Source organism: Macaca mulatta, chromosome 3, assembly GCF_049350105.2.
Source record: "Macaca mulatta isolate MMU2019108-1 chromosome 3, T2T-MMU8v2.0, whole genome shotgun sequence".
Lineage (NCBI taxonomy): Eukaryota > Metazoa > Chordata > Mammalia > Primates > Cercopithecidae > Macaca > Macaca mulatta.
In genome coordinates this window covers 1634910-1649907 of record NC_133408.1, presented here as the reverse complement: position 1 = coordinate 1649907, position 14998 = coordinate 1634910, and the positions used below count along the sequence as shown (strand labels likewise).

At 51.9% G+C, this 14998-nt stretch overlaps 1 protein-coding gene and 1 long non-coding RNA gene across 29 annotated transcripts in view; one reads left to right on the top strand and one right to left on the bottom strand.

Annotated features, from left to right (window-relative positions):
* The window catches only part of PCBP3 (poly(rC) binding protein 3), a 286185-nt gene that overhangs the window by 265606 nt on the left and 5581 nt on the right, over positions 1-14998 (top strand). For 10 of the 28 annotated variants that reach the window (XM_077995348.1, XM_077995351.1, XM_077995346.1 and 7 more), the window contains 3 exons: positions 5983-6061; positions 6850-6909; positions 12871-12923. In XM_077995348.1, the coding sequence (XP_077851474.1) occupies positions 5983-6061; positions 6850-6909; positions 12871-12923 (192 nt within the window). Of the gene's footprint in view, positions 1-5959; positions 6062-6849; positions 6910-12870; positions 12924-13780; positions 14740-14998 lie in introns of those variants that run through there. The other 18 variants (XM_077995353.1, XM_077995349.1, XM_077995354.1 and 15 more) reach the window with 7 other exon arrangements.
* LOC144339585 (uncharacterized) lies at positions 8849-12640 on the bottom strand. Its single transcript, XR_013414758.1, has 2 exons — positions 9880-12640; positions 8849-9502 (listed from the first exon to the last, which is right to left on the bottom strand). It is a non-coding gene; the product is annotated as an uncharacterized LOC144339585 (long non-coding RNA).

Genomic DNA, 14998 nt, shown 5'->3' with positions numbered 1-14998 from the left:
GTCTGAGAAATACTGGTCAGGAGGCCTGAGAAGGAAGAACATGCATCCAGTTGGAAGCCCAGGGGAGACATGGAATGAAGAGAGAAAATTCCAAGAGACACCAAGAAAACCTTCCAAAATTAGAAACCATCCTCATATTCAGAAACCCCAACAATTCCCAAACAGAATAAACAAAGAGAAATCCATCTTAGAAATATTGAAGCCAGACTATATAACACCAAAGACCAAAATCAAATCTTAAAAGTAATCAGAGAAAATATGACAGAGGAACAACAGTGAGAAATTTGGTGACTTCTCATCAGTAACTTTAGAAGCCAGCAGATGTTGGTATAATCAAAGAAAATAGTTGTCAGCATAAAATTCCATCTCAAGGGAGGATCTTCCAAGGACCTACATGTAGCCATTTGTAGACAAACTGATCTGACCAGCAGGCCCCAGCACATGATCTTCTGATGGATGCCCTGTGGGAAGAAGGAAAATTGTCCCAGAAGGAAGGCTGGAAATGCAAAGAAAAGTGTGCACATTTGGTAAACATACATCATCTGTGAACTCACCGATGCCTTTACCTGATTCACAGGATTGATACAACAGTGGAGTGGGTAGAAACAGTACACATAAGATCAGGTGTGCGCGAGGAGATGCGAACACCCGCAGCAGTCGAGTGGGTAAAAACACACGTAAGATCAGGTGTGCATGAGGAGATGCGAACACCCGGAACAGTCGAGTGGATACAAACAGTACATGTAAGATCAGGTGTGCGCGAGGAGATGTGAACATCCGCAGGTCTCTGTCTCATTCCACTGCAGGGTGAAGACACTGAGTGTAGACTCTCAACGCACATGTTAAAATTTCAGTGGCCACTAACAACAAAGGAGTCCGATACGTAACCTCTGTGACAGGACGGGAAACAAGTGAGGGGGAAATTATTAATCCAAAAGAAGAAAAGGAGTGAAATCAAAAAGAAACCCTGGAAAAGCAGGACAATTAGAAAACAAGTGTCAAAAATTAGTCTAAACATGTGGATGATGGTGATCAAAGTAAAATTATGAAATTCTAGTTAAGAAGCAAAGGCTGCCAGACTGTATTTTTAAACTGAACAAATAGGCAAACCAACAAGCAAAAATAATTTTGTTGTTTTTTTTTCTTTCAAGAGATATACTTAAAGCATAAGGACCCAGAAAAAAATGAAAGAATGGAAAAAGGCTAAGGAATAGGCAACAAAATTAACTGGTGTACCAATATTAACATCAGTAGGGGAAAAAAACAAGACTTTAAGAGAAAAACTTTAATCATTACATGTTGATAGAAAAGTCAGCTCACAAGAAGATATTTCAAAATTTATGCATGCCTAAAACATAGCTTTAAAATATGTAAAGAAAATAATTGACAAAACATAGAGAATTTGACAGACATTATAGCAAAAACTTGGCACACCTCTCTTTCCATGAGTGATAGGTCAAGTAGACAAGTGTGAAGAAGGCATCAACAGAACTATCCGTGATCCTGACGTAACTGACGTACCTTGAACACTACACCCCCACAACTGTAGAATTCATGGAGACATTTACAAAACCTGATCACGTACCAGACCATAAAGCATATCTCATCATCTTTCAAAAATTGGAATTGTATCGTCCACACTGTCTTAGCACAAAGCAATTACAGTCATGCACCACATGACAGTTCAGCCAGCATCAGACCACATAGATGATGGTGACCCCATGAGAGTATAGTAGAACTGAGAAATTACTGTTGCCTGGAGACCTTGCAGCTGACCTGAGATTGCAGCACGTTACCCCCATGTGTGCTGCTAGTGCAAAGCCACTGAGCTGCCAGCTATCTAGCACCTGCTGTTAAGCATAGCTCATCATTCTTCATACGCTGATAAACAGCTGCTTTACTGGTTTGTGTATTACTATGCTTTTTATCATTATTTTAGTATATTCCTTCTAATTATCTAAAAAAAATTAGCTGTAAAACAGCCTCAGGCAGGTCCTGCAGGAGGTGTCCAGAAGGAGGCACTGTGATCATCGGAGATGACTATGTCAGACTGTGTGGTTTTGGTGCAGTGGGAGACAAGTAGACTGGATGAGACCTGAGAGTCCAGGATCCCTCACACAGGAAGGAAGCCATCCACGATACTTGGACGGAACAAAGCTGCCCACAAGAGCAGAAAGGGCAGATGGCCCACACAGTGCCAGGACAGTGGGTCAACTATGTGGGGAAATTGATCTTTATTTCCTACCATAAACAAAAATCATTTCCCATGTGTCAAGAACTCCAACACAAGACAGAAAAATTGAGCAGTTTTAGGAGAAAATATAGAAGAATGTCCGATTCTCATGTCAGGGGAGGATTTCTTAAAATGTAAGCACAGACCATAAAGGAAAATACCGGTGAGTTCAACTATATTAAATGTTAGAATACTGTTTCTTATGAGACACCATGGGAGAGAGGGGAGAAGATCTGTGCAGCAGGAATGACAGACAGGCTGGCATCTGAAATGCTGGGTGCTCTTGGGAAGTCAACAAAAATCAAGCAATAAGAAAAATGGACGAATGACAGAAACAGGCATTTTGCTGGAAATGAAATAGAATGCAGGTTAGAACCACCGTGGCGGGGACCTGTTTCTTGGCCTGAGTGATAGTTGCATGGGTGCATTTGTTTTGTGTTAATTCATTGAGTTACATCTTAACAAATGGTTGCAATTTTAGTAGTTGTCTGTGTGTTACATTCTGAGACAATGTGAAGTAGAAAAGACAGTTTACAGAGAAATATCAGTAATGGGATATTTCCCCTGCCCACCCTCCTGCCCTCCTCTCCCTCCCTCCTCTCCCTCCTCTCCCTCCCTCTCCCTCTCCTCCTTCCCCTCCTCTCCCTCCCTCCCCTCCTGCCTTCCTCTCCCTCCCTCCCTTCCTCTCCCTCTCCCTCTCCCCCTACTTCCTCCCCCTGGCCTCCTCTCCCTCCCCTCTTCTCCCTCCCTCCCCTCCTGCCTTCCTCTCCCTCCCTCCCCTCCGTTCCCTCCCTCCCTCTCCCCCTACTTCCTCCCCTCCTGCCCTCCTCTCCCTCCCTCCCTTCCTGTCGCCTGCCTACCTGACTTTCTTCCCCTTTCCTCTCAGTGATTTGGAGGTACTGGTGAGAACCAAAAGTCTCATTTTTTTACAGGGCAGAATCTTCTCAAAAAGTGGAAGGCCCCTTGGCACTTAGTCCTGTTCTCTCCTTTAAAAAATGTGGAAATTGAGTCCAAAGGAGGTGCAGTGGCTTGACTGATCCTGGGCAGAGCTAGGGTGAGCACCTGCCCATCCTCTCCACAGATGCTCCCCGAGCACCGCCCTGTGCTAGTCCAGACCTCCCTAGGACGTCCCCTACATTTGTAGGTGGGGAGGAGAGAGATTTATTTGCTAGTGTGGTCATTTCTTCGTAAAAAGCCAAAAACATATTGGGAGACTTTTTTGTCATCCACAGCCACAGTTGCTGCTCACTCACATCCATTCCCTCACTTTATAGTTCAAGGAACTGAGGCCTGGAGACACCAGGCCTTCTATCGCCACAGCAACCGGCTGGGCCATCTTGGAGCTGACTCCAACCCCTGTAGAGCCCAGGGGGTGCCCCTCCCCTGTACCCCATTCCCTGGCCACAGGGCAGCTCCTGAGCCCCACTGGGAGTCAGGGGTTTGTGGATCCCATCTGTGCCATCCAGCGTCCGATGACTGGATGAATTCACCAGGAGTGTCTCACCCCACCATGGGCGATCTTGCCTGCAGTCCTCCTACCCGGCCTGGGACACCTGCAGTCTTTCCTGACGTGCCCTGTCCAGGTGGGGCGCCTTCACTAGGACCCCAGATATGCCTGCTTCTTCCTGCTGTCCCTGCAGGGCCTCACGTCTCTCCAGGAGGTAGACTGTCCCGGTGTAAGTACTCACCAGATGTGTCTGCAATGGCAGGTGCTCAGGGAGCAAAGTCAGGCTGCGGCGACAAACACCCTCTACAATCTCATGGCTCTCCACTGGACACAGAGGTGTGCCAGAGGCCACGGGCTTGCCATGGGGACCAGACCCTGTCCTGTGGGAGCAAGAAGAGGCCAGACGGGCTGCAGCCCACCAGACGGCCCCCTCCTGCCAGGCCTGCCCTGCCCCCCAGCCCAGCACCTGGCTGCAAGGCCAGGCGTTGGGGAGGGGCAGGGCTGGGGAGCAGCCCCCCATCCTCCCAGGGTACTAGGTACTGAGGAAGGGGCCTTTACTTTGACTCTGGGTGAACTCTTAGGGGAGGACTCCCTGCTCCTGGGAGGCCAAGTGCACACCCACCCAGGAGTGCGCAGCTGGGAAGATGCTGGGACCACAGTCGCCGCCTTCCTGACTGCTCCCTGGTGTCAGGGAACCCAGGTTCCAGGGGTGGCCAGGGCAAGCATGGGGGTCTGGTCAGGTGCTCAGCAGCCGGCCTTCTCACATGGGGACAGCAGCTCTGCTCCGAGCGCCCACACCCCCAAGCACTGGTGGCCTCTGTGGCAGGTTCTGCCACCCACACCCTGTGCAGTGAGGAAGCTGAGCTGCCTGCCTGGCTGTGGGTCGCAGGAGTCCACACACAGCCACACTGGGATGCGTTTGGGCTGAATGTTCTGAAGGGAAAATGCTGGGGAGGTGGTGCCCTCCCCGAATGTGCCGCCTCCCCTGCCTGCCAGCACCACAGAGGAGCTTTGCCTGGTGCCCTCCTGAGCCCCAGGACACCCCCTGCAGCACCCATCCTTGATGGGAGAGCCAGGCCTGAGGAGCCCCATGCCCTCTGCTGAGCAGCCCTTGGCTCTCCAAAGGGTGGAAGAATTTTGAGTCTCACCTTGCCACATACCGTTATCTTCTGCTATTTTTAGTTTTTATTTAAGAAATGAGGCTCGGCCGGGCGCGGTGGCTCAAGCCTGTAATCCCAGCACTTTGGGAGGCCGAGACGGGCGGAACACGAGGTCAGGAGATCGAGACCATCCTGGCTAACACAGTGAAACCCCGTCTCTACTAAAAAATACAAAAAAAATAGCCGGGCGAGGTGGCGGGCGCCTGTAGTCCCAGCTACTCGGGAGGCTGAGGCAGGAGAATGGCGTAAACCCGGGAGGCGGAGCTTGCAGTGAGCTGAGATCCAGCCACTGCACTCCAGCCTGGGCGACAGAGCCAGACTCCGTCTCAAAAAAAAAAAAAAAAAGAAATGAGGCTCAGGTAAAATAACTTTAAAAATGGCATCAAAGCCCCTTTGAAAAGTCTTGTGGCCTGAGGATGGGAGGAGAAGGGCTGGGGGCAGCCTGCAGGGGCCAGGGGCACAGGCAGCTCCCAGCTGAGGGCCCTAGGTGTCCCTCATACCCTCCACAGAACCTTCTAGTGCTAGTGTTCTGTAATCCCAGGGAAGGTGAGACACTCTTGGAGGTGACTAAAAGGCAGGTGTGTGGCCCCTTGGGTGCTCCCCTCACCCCAGGTCGCCTCATGGGTAAAGCAAGGCCCTGCAGGGGAGGGGATTGGGCCAGGCCTAGCACAGGGTGAGACCGGGGTGAGGTGTGCAAACTCGTGCCTCTAGGATCCCACAGGGGCTAGTCGGACTTTAGTGACTAGTGACTTGGCCTTGAATCGCCTAGAAGCACAGTTGGGTTTCCTCTGTGGCTCCTGGACTCCCCCAGACACTCCGTGGCCCACTGGCCCCAGCCTCCTGTCCATACCAGCCAGTGAGAGGGAGGCTGGGCCAGTCCAGGCTGGAGCTGCCAGGAAGCCAGGGAGAGAAGACAGCAACTTCCAGTGCTGCTCTCTGCACGCCGGGCATTGGCCTGCTCATAGCCTGGGCTCCATTGGCTTCCCCCAGGCCAAGTCCTTGCGTTCTCTTGCGTCTGCCATGTGTCCGCATGGCCCTCTTTCTATCTATCTGTGCAAAGTTCTGTTACTGCCGTTTTAATTTGGTGTGACTTGTACTCGATGACAATAACCTTCTTAGCTCTCATGTCCCTCCTACCCCAGCAGTTGACCAAGCTCCACCAGTTGGCCATGCAGCAAACCCCCTTTCCTCCCCTCGGACAGACCAACCCCGCTTTCCCCGGTACGTACCCAGCCCTTTTCTCACCTCCTTCTCTTCTCACCTGGGGACTTTCTCTTTCTGAGCTGTGTTATTCGGTGCAGCGTGTAGAACAGGTGCAGTTGGAGTTGTGAGTGCCGGTAGTGCAGGGTTCACATGCAGCAGGCTTGCTGGGACCGGGACTGGGGACAGGGCAGGGGCGGGATGTGGGTCTCGCTCCCACTGTGGGGAGCTAGTTCACCTTACAGCTGGCCTTGCCATAGCCTTACTTGTGAAGAGATGTCTGCGCACCGAGGGTCTGCACTTGCTGGACAGTGCCCTGTGCTGCCCACAGTCTGTCCTGGGTGGCCCCTCCTGCTGAGCGTACCCGTTGGGCCGCCCTGGAGGCTTTTCTCTCCAGGAACGAGAGCATAGCAGACGTGGATGCTATTCTGCAGGAAGCCACTGCGTATCCCAAGGTGGCACCCAGCCCTGCCCCAGGAGAGCAGTGGCCTGAGTCAGCCCCAGCCCAGTCGCTGTCATGAGGCCATCAAGGGTGGCCATGCGTGGCAAGCCCATCCTGCCCCTGGCATGCCTGGCAGTTGGGTGTCCCTCCCCACAGAGGCAGTGCCATGCCTGTGGCTAACCCCCCTCCCCCTGGCGTGCCTGGCAGTTGGGTGTCCCTCCCCACAGAGGCAGTACCATGCCTGTGGCCGTGGCCGGAGAGAGCGCCGGTGCGTGCGCCAGTCATATTTTGAGCTTCCCTAGTTGAAGGGACCCTGCTTATCTCCTTGAGGGCAAAACATTAAACCTGTCTCTTCTTTGCTCTCCAGGAGAAAAGCTGCCTTTACACTCCTCCGAAGAAGCTCAAAATCTGATGGGCCAGTCATCAGGTAACACAAAGCCACACTGACAGGAGAGCAGGCCAGGGCGGCAGAGCAGAGCCCCAGCGGGAGGAGGTGTGGGGGCCCTACAGCTGCAGCAGTTTACATCTTTCATGGGAGGCTGTGGACCAGCCTCAGGCGCTGCCAAGGGCATGGGTGGTGCCATGCTGCCACTGTGGCTGGATGGTGGGGCCTGAGGTGCTCAGAGCAAAGCACCCCAGCAACAAGAGTTGGCCATGGGAGCAGGAAATGGAGTTCTCACCATGGTGCGCTTTGGAAGTGGGTTTTTTAGGACTATGAGCAAACCCTTAAGGAGGAAGATCAGTCTGTGCTGGATTTGCCTGCACCCCTCCCGACTTGCATTAAAATGTTCATTCCTCAGATACTGTGGGGTAGCACATAGATTTGTAGATTTGGTGACCGAGGCCATGAAACAGACACAGTTGTTTGCCTGGGGCTTAGCGGGTTCCTAGGTGCCCATGAGGAAGATGCCACACACACGCAACACCTCATGGCTCCATGTGCACGTGGCCGGTGCCACAGTGGCTTCCTGGTGGCCAGGCAGGTGTCCTGTGATGACCCTCCCCTCACCAAGGCCCTGGGGACTGCAGTGCACACACATGCCAGCCACAGCAGGGTTAAACTGAGTGGGCAGCAATGGGAGGTGTTTGTGGCCTTTTTGAATGCTGAGGCCAGGAGACTTCCAGCGTGGGCTTGGGCAGCAGGTTGGGGCAGCCTCCTTTACACTGGTATCTGGAATGTCATCATCTTCATAAGAAACAGACTCATCTGGGCCATGCCATCCTGAGATGAATGAACACATTGGTCATGCCGTCCTGAGATGAATGAACCCAACCGTCATGCTGTCCTGAGATGAATGAACACCTGGGCCATGCCATCCTAAAATGAATGAACACATCGGCTGTGCTGTCCTGAGATGGATGAACACCTGGGCCTTGCCGTCCTGAGATGGATGAACAAATCAGCCATGCCGTCCTGAGATGGATGGACATCTGGTCCATGCCATCCTGAGATGAATGAACAGATCAGCCATGCTGTCCTGAGATGAATGAACACCTGGGCCATGCCATCCTGAGATGAATGAACACGTTGGCCATGCTGTCTTGAGATGGATGAACACATCGGCCATGTTGTCCTGAGATAGATGAACACATCGGCCATGCTGTCCTGAGATGAATGAACACCTGGGCCACGGTGTCCTGAGAGGGATGAAAACCTGGGCCATGCTGTGGATGAACACATTGGCCATGCTCTCTTGAGATGAATGAACACATCAGCCATGCTGTCCTGAGAGGGATGAACACCTAGGCCTTGCCGTCCTGAGATGAATGAACACATCGGTCATGCTGTCCTGAGAGGGATGAACACCTAGGCCTTGCCGTCCTGAGATGAATGAACACACTGGCCATGCCGTCCTGAGATTAATGAACACATCGGTCATGCTGTCCTGAGATGGATGAACACCTGGGCCTTGCCATCCTGAGATGGATGAACACATCAGCCATGCTGTCCTGAGAGGGATGAACACCTGGGCCTTGCCGTCCTGAAATGAATGAACTTAACAGTCATGCTGTCCTGAGATGAATGAACAACCTGGGCCATGCCGTCCTGAAATGAATGAACACATCCGCTATGCTGTCCTGAGATGGGTGAACACCTGGTCCATGCCGTCCTGAGATGAATGAACACACTGGCCATGCCGTCCTGAGATTAATGAACACAACGGTCATGCTGTCCTGAGATGAACGAACACATCGGCCATGCCATCCTGAGATAAACAAACACCTGGGCCATGGTGTCCTGAGATGAATGAACACCTGGGCCTTGCTGTCCTGAGATGAATGAACACATCGGCCATGCCATCCTGAGATGAATTTACACATTGGCCATGCTGTCCTGAGATGAATGAATGAATACGTCAGCCATGCTGTCCTGAGATGGATGAACACCTGGGCCTTGCTGTCCTGAGTTGGATGAACACATCAGCCATGCCATCCTGTGATGAATGAACACAGCAGCCATGCCATCCTGTGATGAATGAACACATTGGCCATACTGTCCTGAGATGAGTGAACACCTGGGCCATGCCATTCTGAGATGAATGAACACATCGGCCATGCTGTCTTGAGGTGAATGAACACATTGGCCATGCCGTCCTGAGATGAATGAACACATCAGCCATGACATCCTGAGATGAATGAGCACATCAGCCATGACATCCTGAGATGAATGAACACATTGGCCATACTGTCTTGAGATGGATTAACACATCGGCTGTGCTGCCCTGAGATGAATGAACACCTGGGCCATGCTGTCCTGAGATGAATGAACACCTGGCCCATGCTGTGGATGAACACATTGGCCATGCTGTCTTGAGATGAATGAACAGATCGGTCATGCCGTCCTGAGAGGGATGAACACCTGGGCCTTGCCATCCTGAGATGGATGAACACATCAGCCATGCCGTCCTGAGATGGATGGACACCTGGTCCATGGCATCCTGAGATGAATGAACACATCGGCCATGCCCTCCTGAGATGAATGAACACATCGGCCATGCTGTCTTGAGATGAATGAACACCTGGGCCTTGCTGTCCTGAGATGGATGAACACATCAGTCATGCCATCCTGAGATGGATGGACACCTGGTCCATGCCATCCTGAGATGAATGAGCACATCAGCCATGACATCCTGAGATGAATGAACACATTGGCCATGCTGTCTTGAGATGGATGAAACACACTGGCCATGCTGTCCTGAGATGAATGAACACCTGGGCCATGCTGTCCTTAGATGGATGAACACCTGGGCCATGCTGTGGGTGAACACATTGGCCATGCTCTCTTGAGATGAATGAACACATCAGCCATGCTCTCCTGAGAGGGATGGACACCTGGTCCATGGCGTCCTGAGATGAATGAACACATCAGCCATGCCGTCCTGAGATTAATGAACACAACGGTCATGCTGTCCTGAGATGAATGAACACATCGGCCATGCCGTCCTGAGATGACCAAACACCTGGGCCATGCCGTCCTGAGATGAATGAACACCTGGGCCATGCTGTCCTGAGATGAATGAACACATCGGCCATGCCATCCTGAGATGAATGAACACATTGGCCATGCTGTCCTGAGATGGATGAACACCTGGGCCTTGCTGTCCTGAGTTGGATGAACACATCAGCCATGCCATCCTGAGATGAATGAACACATCGGCCATACTGTCCTGAGATGAATGAACACATCAGCCATGCTGTCTTGAGATGAATGAACACATTGGCCATGCTGTCTTGAGACGAATGAACACATTAGCCATGCCATCCTGAGATGAATGAACACATTGGCCATGCTGTCTTGAGATGGATGAACACATCGGCCATGCTGTCCTGAGATGAATGAACACCTGGGCCATGCTGTCCTGAGAGGGATGAACACCTGGGCCATGCTGTGGATGAACACATTGGCCATGCTGTCTTGAGATGAATGAACACATTGGTCATGCTGTCCTGAGAGGGATGAACACCTGGGCCTTGCCATCATGAGATGGATGAACACATCAGCCATGCGATCCTCAGATGAATGAACACATCGGCCATGCCATCCTGAGATGAATGAACACATCAGCCATGCTGTCTTGAGATGAATGAACACCTGGGCCTTGCTGTCCTGAGATGGATGAACACATCAGTCATGCCGTCCTGAGATGGATGGACACCTGGTCCATGCCATCCTGAGATGAATGAACACATCAGCCATGCCATCCTGAGATGAATGAACATATTGGCCATGCTATCTTGAGATGGATGAAACACACTGGCCATCCTGTCCTGAGATGAATGAACAACTGGGCCATGCTGTCCTTAGATGGATGAACACCTGGGCCATGCTGTGGGTGAACACATTGGCCGTACTCTCTTGAGATGAATGAACACATCAGCCATGCTCTCCTGAGAGGGATGAACACCTGGTCTATGCCGTCCTGAGATGAATGAACACATTGGCCACGCTGTCCTGAGATGAATGTCCTGGTTATGCAGACATTTCTTTATATTATTTGCTTAACTTTAGTGCCCTCCTAGGAAGATTTCCCATACTTTCCTCCCTTCAATCAAAATATCCCAAGTTCAACAGGTCTGGCTCACTGCTCTCTGTTCATCTAAGGTCTACTTTGTTCGGGAATTCCTGTCTAGGACTCAGGCAGGACCAAGGAAATCTTTTAAGTGACATTTTAAATATCACTGTTTATGGAATGTGTGTAGGTAGTTGAATAATCAAATAAGTGTTGTTTTGAAAGTATCTTTATTAAAAGAATATAAAGAACAGAAACTCTAGGCTTATATGTGTAAAAGAAAAATAATGGAGAATTAGAGATGAATTGGTTCATTCAGCACCAATTGATCCCCTCCTGTGCTGGACGGCCCCACAGGACTGCATCTACCCTGTGGGGTCACTCCTTGCCAGGGAGACTGGCTGGTCACAGTGAGAGGATCCTCTGGTTGGGGGTGTCAGTACCATAAGACAAGATGAGAGGTGGCATTGTAGACAGACTGCCCCACCCAGGGCCCAGGGGGGGTGTGGCTGGCAGGGACGGGGGGCAGGGCAGAGGTGGTGGGAAAGAACAGGAGCTGTGTGGCTTTAACATGGAGTTGGGGGACACAGGAGGCGCTGTGAGGAAGTAGGAGTTCATTGGGAGTCTACTGCCATTGGACATGCATTTTGGGGAGCCCTCTGGTCTGTCTGGAACCTAGGCTAAGGGGCACAGCAGAGGCAGGAACCAGCAACAGGGGAGCATGTGGGTGGGAGGAGGGCTTCCCAGTCTGGGGTATTCTGAAGGTACATCAGCCGGGCCTGTGATGGTTAGGAGGGGTGGATCCTGCGGTTTCCAGGGCCCAGGCTGAGCTGCAGAATCCGAGTCATAAGAACCATGTGGGGCCTGCAAGGGGAAGAGCAGAGTGTCAGCGTTAGACTTGCAGGTTGGAGCCGCCACTTGTCCAGGAAATGGAAATGCTGAGCATGAAGAGCACAGCAGGCCTCTGGCCCCGCCCCTCCTGTGCCAACACTCATGAGGCTTGCAGCCTCCAAGCAAGAGCAAATCTTGGACTTGGACTCTGAGAGGTTGTCTTTTATCTGATGGTACTAAGTGGAGATTTGTAAATATAAAAGCTCAGGCTTGATGATCAGTTAGACCCATATTGTCATTCTTCAACAAAGAAAGATATCTATATAGAAATATGCAGCTTTTCATTGGCCCTAGCACTTCTCTTTTGGCTCAGTGATGCTATTGAATCTCCTTGCTCCAATTTGGAAGAACTGCCTGGTGGGCCTGAGCTGTCTGAGCCAGGCTATGTGCAGGGGCCTCTGGACAGAGTTACATCAGAATCGGAATGAGAGGCAACTTTGTGTGCTCTGCCATCTGCTGTCCCATGCAGCAGGCCAGAGGGTATCACAGGGAGGTGGGGCACTGTTGGGTAGAGTGGTGTGGGCCTCAGAACCAGTGGGGTCTCCTGAGAACTAAGGGAAAATGGGCACTCAGCATCAGTGTGACCAGCATGGCCTGTGCCCTGGGTGCTGCACAGAGACCCTGAGACATGCTGGGTGGCCCTGCCCTTCAGCCGGGGGCCCACCAGGGTGGCCTTCCAAGGTGTCACAAGAGAGCATACAAACATGACAGGGGAGTGAAGTCACACTGTGCACAAAATGAAAAAAAAAAAAAAATGTCCTGCTTAAGTCTCTCTTTCCTTCTTTTGAGAGAAGTTGGGACTAAGGAAGTTGGGTGGCAGTTTCGGACCGAAAGCTCACAGGCTCCTCACCCTCTGGGCTGTGCTGACCCTCACACTTGGGCCAGCTCTACAGCCCTGTCTCACTTGAACCAGGAGAGTGGGGGCACTGGGGTGTGACTGTTAGCAGCGTTCCACCAGCCTAACCATGTCCCCTTGGTATGCCCAGGTCTGGACGCCAGCCCACCGGCCAGCACTCATGAGCTCACCATTCCCAATGATGTGAGTATGCCCCCCGTACCCGCCTGTCCCTGGGTGGAAACACTAGGCACAAGTGGCTGTCAGCTCTGCTGTCCTTTGTGCAGAGGGACCCACTGCTTGGTGATGCCTTCACCACCCCAACCCCACTGTTTGATCTGTGTTCTCCCTCCTTTCCTTTTTAAAGTGGGTTTAATGCCCATAAAAAGTGTGCTTTTGTATCCCTAATATGTTGAACAAGCAGCAGGCTAAAGGGGACTTCAGATATTAATCAGTAGTCAGATGAGAGTTGGGCTGAGAACCCATGTTGCTGTGGAGGCACTGCCCTGGTATGGGTCAAACCTTGAAGAACAAGGTGGCCCAGGAATGCTCTAGAGTGGACCCACCCGCAGTATTATCTCCATGGGCCCTGGCCCCTTAGGAGGTTTGGGATTCTCCATGAGTTGGCTCCAACAGACCTGAAGTTGGTTGGATGTCACAGACTTGTCTAGATTTCTTCTAGCACCCCTCAGTCTGTTCATGCCTTAAGCATACCTGAGGATGTGGCCTTACGAGCTCCCCTCAACACACTCAGTCCTCCCCAGAGTAAGCATGGGTCCTGAGGATAGTGAGGACTATTCTCTGAATGCTTGACTTATCCACAAACTGAGAGACCAGGTAGGGCATGGGCCATATGTCCTTGAGGGATAGCTGCCAGAGCAGCAAGCAGAGTCCCTGTGTGGGCTGTGGAGATGGCTGCCCCAATTATAGCTCGAGCGTCCAGCAGCCTTTTCTGCCCTAGAGCTGTGGATTTTGGGAACCTTCACTGTTCTGCCCCCCTTTACACCTGCTGGGCAGGAATTCTAAGCCCTGTTCCTTCCTTTCATACAAACTGACCATAGGAAGCACAGATTTGGCAGTTCAGGGAGATCACCAGTCCTGTGTGTGGAAGATGGACAGTGGAGCGGGAGAAAAAGAGGCAGAAGAGAGCAGGGTCACCAGAGGAGCGGATCATGAGGCTGTCTGGCTGGTGCCACTCACCCACCTGAAGAGCCATCTCATTTGAGCCCCTCGTGGCAATGTGCACTCTAGGCCTTCTGTCCCAGTTGCTGGTCAGGGACAGAGTCCCCATGTCTGCTAACAGAAGCTCAGGACACTCACCCTCCAGGCAGCATTGTGGTCCAGCCTTCTGGCATCCCCGAGGATTTCTAAGGTTGGCCCAACTTGAAAGGCAGCAGCACAGAGCCATCTGCCCAGGTGTGGGGTGGCACAGCCAACTGGTCCCTGCATTCTTGGAGAGAGGGGATTTTTCCTCAACCCTTTCCCTCACTGCAGTGATTCCTTGAGCATGCGGCTTCTGGCATCCTCTTGAGTCTTTTCCTCCAGATAGTAAAGCCAGCAGGCTTTTTCTGTGGGGTTTTGCTCCTTTGGTGAATCGTGTTCACCAACACCAGGTTTGGTCTTATCCAAACACTCATTTAAAACGGGAATGAGCTTTAAGAGGATGAGTCATCTTTGGAGAGCTGGTCAACCTGTTTCCTGGGGTCCCCTTTGTACAGACGGATGCTGGTTTTCCCAGCTCTTCACCACTCACATCCCATCCTCCTCCTGGTGATCTTCCTAGGGAAGAGACCCACTTCTCAGAAGGAAGGCAGCTTCCTCTTATCCCAGTGCATTTGGGCGTAGCCTTCCATGCTTCTTCATGGAAAAAGCTGTTGATGGCGCTGTCAGGGGCTTTCACCAGCACCCCCAGACTTCATGGGGGATGTATTTGGGCTGCACCAAAGCTGATGTTCCTCACGTGGTGGCTGCCTGCTACCTTCTTGGAGAAAAGGAAGAAATAAAATGGTGTGCTTGTTCTGAACTTGCCTGTCATCTCGTTCACGTCCGTCTCTTGGTCACAGTTGGATCATGCTGCCTCAGGGTTCCTGCAGAAAGACATTGCTTGGAGGCAGGGACTCCTGAGACTCGCAGGCTCCCCAGCACTGCCAGTGGGGACACAGGGCAGTCCAGGGGCCCCAGGCCTTTGGTTCCCTTTCTGACGGTCACTGTGGGCTTCCCTCGATGCCTATTTCAGTGCTTGCTCTTGGCCATGCAGACTGTGGTGCCTGTGGTCACCC